This window comes from Crocodylus porosus, unplaced genomic scaffold (assembly GCF_001723895.1).
Source record: "Crocodylus porosus isolate Cpor-Errol unplaced genomic scaffold, CroPor_comp1, whole genome shotgun sequence".
NCBI lineage: Eukaryota > Metazoa > Chordata > Crocodylia > Crocodylidae > Crocodylus > Crocodylus porosus.
The window spans coordinates 3513458-3519491 of NW_017728926.1; the positions used below are offsets into that span (position 1 = coordinate 3513458).

The 6034-nt window shown below is 64.3% G+C and overlaps 1 protein-coding gene across 1 annotated transcript in view; it reads right to left on the reverse strand.

Annotated features, from left to right (window-relative positions):
• The window catches only part of POU2F2 (POU class 2 homeobox 2), a 12195-nt gene that overhangs the window by 4892 nt on the left and 1269 nt on the right, over window positions 1-6034 (reverse strand). The window contains exons 2-12 of the mRNA XM_019541699.1: window positions 5003-5068; window positions 4802-4836; window positions 4673-4717; window positions 3807-3929; window positions 3502-3570; window positions 2776-2881; window positions 2491-2582; window positions 2295-2456; window positions 1859-2000; window positions 1629-1777; window positions 48-227 (exon numbers count right to left, since the gene is read on the reverse strand). Coding sequence (XP_019397244.1) covers window positions 48-227; window positions 1629-1777; window positions 1859-2000; window positions 2295-2456; window positions 2491-2582; window positions 2776-2881; window positions 3502-3570; window positions 3807-3929; window positions 4673-4717; window positions 4802-4836; window positions 5003-5068 — 1169 coding nt within the window. The remainder of the gene's footprint in view (window positions 1-47; window positions 228-1628; window positions 1778-1858; window positions 2001-2294; window positions 2457-2490; window positions 2583-2775; window positions 2882-3501; window positions 3571-3806; window positions 3930-4672; window positions 4718-4801; window positions 4837-5002; window positions 5069-6034) is intronic.

Here is a 6034-nt window from a genome sequence, read left to right on the forward strand (position 1 = left end):
GCACGTACCATGTGGGGGTGTTGGTGCGGGGGTTCGAAGGCACGTACCATGTGAGGGCTGTAGGTTGGGGGGGGCTTGCCCTGGGCGGGCAGCATGGGGCTGCTGCTGCAGGGGTTGATGCGCTTCTCCTTCTGGCGCCGGTTGCAGAACCAGACGCGGATCACCTCCTTCTCCATGTTCAGTTGCTCTGCGATCAGTAGGATCTCCTCTGAGGTAGGCTTCTGGTTCTGGGGGGCCATGGCGCGGGGTCACCAGGGCATTGCTGTGGGGGGGAGGGGGCTCCCAGGGGTCCCCAGGAAAGGTTCATGGCCCCAGCAGGGAGGCATCCTGAAGGGAAGCCGTGTAGGGGATGTGGGGGGCTCATGGGAGTCATAGAGGGGTTGCAGGGGTCACAGGAAAATCATGGGAATCACAGAAGGGTCACAGAGGGGTTGTGGGGGGTCAAAGGGTGGTCTTGGGTGGGTTATGGGGGTCATGGAAGGTCACACGGGATAGAGGATGGTTTGCAGGGGATCATGGAAGGGTCACTGGAGTATCAAAGGGGACTGCACATGGTCGTGGGAGGTCATGGCAGGGTGGGGGGATCACAGAGGAAGTTACAGGGGTGTCATGGGGGGGGTCACAGGAGGGTGATGGGAGGTCCTGGGGTCTGGGAGGGGTCATAGAAGGATTCACAGAGGGGTTCACAGCATGAATGCTGTGTGCCCCCAGAGGACGATGGGACACAGCAAACTCCAATGGGTGGTGGTGGCACTGTCGGCAATGGGAGTGTGGCGATGGCACGCGAGGAGCTCCCGCTGGCGACACTGTTGGCGGCGGGGCAGGGACCATGGCGAGCACCAACCAGTGGGTGGGGGTGGCAAGCAGTAACCGCCTGCAGGCGCTGCCGAGAATGCCAGAGGCACTTTTTCACAGGGGGTACACTGCCACACTCAGGGAGTGCACTGCACCTGTGTGCACCACCTGCGCATCACCAGTGGTTCACAGGAGTGTGATAGGTGATCTCGGGGAAATGGGGGTGTCATTGGGGGTCACACAGGGTCAGAGGAAGAGTTGGGGGTTGTGGGGTCACAGAGAAGAGCATGGGACCATCAGAGGGGGTCACAGGGGTGTCATGGGGGGTCAGACAGGATCAGAGGGGGTCATGGGAGGGCTGTGGGAGGTCCCAGGGGTTTTGGAGGGGTCCTAGGGGTTTCAGAGGGGTTCATAAGAGTGTGATAGATGATCACAGGACTGTCATAGGGGGTCACGGGGATGTCATGGGGTGTCATACAGGGTTGGGGGGGTCACAGGAGGTCCCAGGGGTCCTGGAGGGGGCATGAGACTGTCATAGGAGGGCCACAGGTTCAGAGAGGGCACAGGAGGTCCTAGAGATCCTAGAGGGTCATGGGGGTCACGGCAGGGGTCGTGGAACTGTCACAGGAGGGTCACACAGGGTCAGGAGGGTCACAGAAGGTCCCAGGGGTCCTGAAGGGGGGGGGTCACAAAGAGGGTCATGGGACTGTCATAATGGGGTGACACAGGGTCGGGGGGGGAGCCACAGGAGGCTCCAGGGGTCCTGGAGGGGTTGTGGGACTGTCATGGTGGGGTCACGTAGGGTCATGGGTGCCCAGGCAGGGGGGTCTCACCGCGAGAAAGCTCTTCTCCAGGGCGAAGCGCACATTGGTCTCAATGCTGGTCCTCTTTTTGCGGCGGCGCCCAGGCAGCCCGTCAAAGCCCAGGCTGGGGCTGCTCAGGGTGTTGGGGCTGGGCAGTGTCGCATCCACTGACATGGTCTCTGCAGGGATAGAGACACCATCACCCCCTGCCCTGGGACCCCCCAGGTCCCCCGGTATCCCCTCCCTGCCCTGGTGCTCACCGGCGTCATTGAGCCACTTCTCGAGCAGGGGCTTGAGCTTGCACATGTTCTTGAAGCTGAGGTTGAGGGCCTCAAAGCGCGAGATCGTTGTCTGGCTGAAGTCGTTGCCATACAGCTTGCCCATGGCTAGCCCCACATCACCCTGCGGGAGGTGCTGTCAGCCCCACAGGACCCAGGCATCTGGGGGCCCTGTCCGTCCCCAGTCTGACTCATTGGACCCAGAGCAGAACCCAGGCATCTGAGCTCCCAGCCCCGCATCCTCACCCCCTAGACCCCCAGTGCCCAGAGAACCCAGGCATCCAGGCTCCCCCCACCCCTGCTCTCAGCCCCTAGACCCCCAATGTCCAGAGAACCCAGGCATCTGGGCTCCGGCCCCACCTATCCTCACCCCCTAGTATCCCATTGCCCAGAGAACCCAGCCGTCCAGGCCCCGCACCTGGGTGAAGCCCAGCTTGATGCGGCGCTGCTTGAAGGTGCGGGCGAACTGCTCCAGCTCCTCCAGGTCACTGGGTTCCTCCGAGTGCGACGGGGGCTCCAGGCATTTTTGGGGGGGGGCGTGGGCCAGCTGGGGCTCGGGCAGGCCCGGCCGCGGCGCTGGCTGGGAAGGCGCGCCCCCCCCCAGCCCCGCTCACCTGTGCGGGCAGCCCTGGACGGGGCTGGCTGGGCAGCAGGGCCCCGGGGCTTTGCTGAGGTAGCTGAAAGAGATTTGGTGTCGGAAGCAGCCCTGGGGAAGAAATGAGTCGTCAGTGCCTGGCACACCCCCTGCCAAGTGGCTGGCTCTGGGGTGGGCATCGGGGCAGGTATCACAGGCCTGGGATGTGGCTGGCTCTGGGTGGGTGTCAGTGCACAGGTAGCACAGGCATAGGACATGGCTGGCTCTGGGGGGGTGTTGGGGTCCAGCAGAGTCCCCCCCTCACCTTGCTGTCCTTGCTGGGCCTGTGGCAGCAGGAACTGGGCGGGCGGCTGGAGGTGGTGCCCAGGCACAAGCACGAGTTGCTGGAGCTGCAGCAGTTGCTGGATGTCCTGGGGGGGCAGAGGGCGGTGGGTGTGTGTGGGTGGGGGGTCAACGCAGTGCTAAGGCCCTGGGCACACTGCAGAGCCCCGACGCAGTGCGGGAAGGCGCAGTGCGAGGCCCCCATGCAGCACAGCGCAGTGCCAGCCCCCACCCAGTGTACTGAGATGCAGTCCAGGGTCCCGCCAGTACAGTGACATACAGTGAGAAGTGAGGTAAGGCTGGGGGTATGCATGCAGTGAGCTGACTGGGCCTGGCAGGGGCAGCAGAACGGGACACACTACTGCAGTCCCAGGGGTGTGGTGAGGGAGTACAATGAAATTGGTGTAGCCTTACATAGACCATCAACTGCACAGGCTGGGGGAGGGCCATGCAACCCAGTGGGTTGACATGCAGACCCACAGGTGGGGGGTGGTACACTGCAACGCAGTGCAGAGAAATGGATGCAGTGAGGTGGTGGTCCAGTCTGTGCAGTGATCTGGATGGGCAGGGGGGGCATGAGGGAGAAGTGGAGTGGCATGCAGTGTGATGTCAAGCAATGCAGTGTGATGCCGTGCAATATGGTGCGACACCATGTGATGTAGTGCAGTGCCATGCAACGCTGTGCAACACAGCACGGCGGGGGCCTTACCTGTGCGGTGAGCTGGATAGGCTGGGAGAGGGCAAGGGAGGGTGCTGTGGGGGCAGGGGGGCCGGGGCCAGGGCCAAGAGCTGGGCCTGGGCCTGCTGCAGGAGGAGCTGCTGCTGTGCCGGCATCAGCGCCGTCAGCTGGAGGGGCAAGGGGGGCGTTAGTGCCGAAAGCCACCCCCCCAGCCAGCGGCAAAGCCCCCCCCCCAGTTATTGCAGCAGCAGTGGAGCCCTCCCACTGCACCAGGGCCATGACCCTTGACCTCCTCCCGTATTGTCCCCCCTTCCCCTGAGGCTGGGGGCACTTACTCCTGCCAGCTGGCTGCCAGCCAGCATGAGCTGAGCTTGGGGCAGGTGGGGGGGAGGCGGGGGCACCGGGGCAGGGGCTGGGGCTGGAGCTGGAGGCATTTCTGGAGCATCCTCTGCCTTGACCTGGGGAGAGAAGTGGAGTCAGAGCCAGGGGGTGAGGGGTCATGCCCACCCTTCCCCGGGTTAGGATCATGGCCCCAGCAGGGTGCATGTGGCAGGGAGGTGGTCTGGGGGATCCTTCAGGGGGGTCATTGAGGGGTAATGGCAGGGTTTCAGGAGTCCTGGGGGATCGCAGAGGGGTTGCAGGTCGTCACAGAAGTCATTGAAGGGTTGCAGGGGTTGTAGAGGGGTTGTGAGGGGGTCACAACAGAAGGATCATGGAAGGGTTTTGTGGGGTAAAAGCTCAGAGATGCCCCCCTTTCAGTGCTGAGGGATTGGGGGCAGGTTTTGAATGCCTTTTGGTGGGGGGCAGGATGAGGCGGAGCAGGGGGAGGGGAGGGCAGGGCCCCCGCCCCGTCGTTTTCTCGCTCCCGCCCGCGGCACTTCCTGTTTTCGCCGCATCCCCGGGGCCGGGACTTCCCCCTGCACCCCCTGAGTCAGCGCCGAAAACAGGAACGGGGGGGACCCCCCTAGGGGGCCGGCGGGAGCAGGGCCAGGCTGTGTATCCCCCACTGGACTCCTGGGGCAGGGCAGAGCTGGACTGGGCGTCCCTGGGTGGGCACACAGCCAAGAGGCGGGTGGGTGGGGGTCGGCGCTGGGTGCAGGGTGCAGCGGGGTAGGGAGAATACAAGGGGGGCTCAGGTTGGGTGTGGGGGGGCAGGCTGGGGATAATGGGTGGGGTCCAGATGGGCATGGGGGGGTCCTACCTTGGTGCCGGGGCCAGTGAAGGGCAGGGGCTTGTTCTGCTGGGCCTGAGAGAGACAATGGGGGGACGACACCTGAATCAGCAGGGGATGCCCCCCCGCCAAGCCTCCCCACACTGGACCCCCCCATACCTGGTGGTTTGTGTCGGGGCCATTCCGTTCAGGGTCTGGAACAAGAGAGACGATGAACCCTCAGACCCCCCTGACCCCTCAGATACCCTCCTGGCACCAAGTACCCCCAGACCCCCTCCTGGCATTGTGTACCCTCCTTGGCACCTCCCAGATACCCTCCTGGCAGTGAGTACCCCCCCAGACGCCCCTACACCCAGGTACCCGTGTGCTCGCCGGGCAGGTCCAATCGCGACTTCTCCAGTTCCAGGGGCTTAGACATTCTTATTTCTATGGGAGAGAGATGTGCAGAGGTGAGCCCAGGCATCCAGGCGCCTGCTTTCCCCCCCCTCACCCCCCCGGTGCCCAGAGAAAACAGGCGTCCAAGTCCCCTGTTCTCCCTCCCCACCCCCCAGTACCCAGGGAACTCAGGGGTCTAGGCTCCCAGCCCCGTTCTCCCCCCTCAGGCCCCAATGAACCCAGGTGTCCAGGCTCCCAGCCCCCTCCCAGAGCTGGAGAGAACCCCAGGGTCCAGGCAGCTGTTGTCACCCCCACCAGCCCCTTGCACACTCCCCTACCACCCACAGAGGTGGGAGAGAAAAACTAGGCCTCCAGCCTCCCAGACCCCACTCCCCCACACCCCACTGCAGAGCCAGGAGAGAACCCAGGCAACCAGGCAATGGTGGTGGGGGAGAGAACCCAGGTTCCCAGCACCCCTGCACTCACCCCCCGGCCCTCGCCCAGAGCTGGAGAGCACCCAGGCATCTGGGCTCCCAGCCCCTGCTCATGCCCTGAGAACCCAGGTGTCTGGGCTTCCGACAGGCCCCCTACTCTTGCCCCCTAGCCCTCCCTGCCCCCCTGCACAGAACCCAGGCATCCGGGCTCCCAGCCAGGCCCTACCCACCCCCGTCCTGCCCCCAGAGCCAGCGCCGCTTGGTTTGGGCCCTGCGGGGCTGAGGCGCCGGCTGGGCCCAGCTTAATTTGCATGGAGCTCTGAGTCACCCCGAAAGCGGGGGGGGGGTCCCGGAGACGGGGGCATGGAGGCCTTTGCACAAGTGGGGACATGCAAGGGGCATGCAAGCGGCTAGGAGTGTGCAGGAAGGGTGCACCTGGCTTTGCCTGGCTGTGGGAGATGAGGCGTGTGCAAATGTGTGTGTGTGCACTGGACCCTCTGTGTGTGTGTGTGTGTGTGTGTGTGTGTGTGTGTGTGTGTGCGCGCGCGCACACGTGCCTATGGGTCCTGGTGTGCCTGGGTCC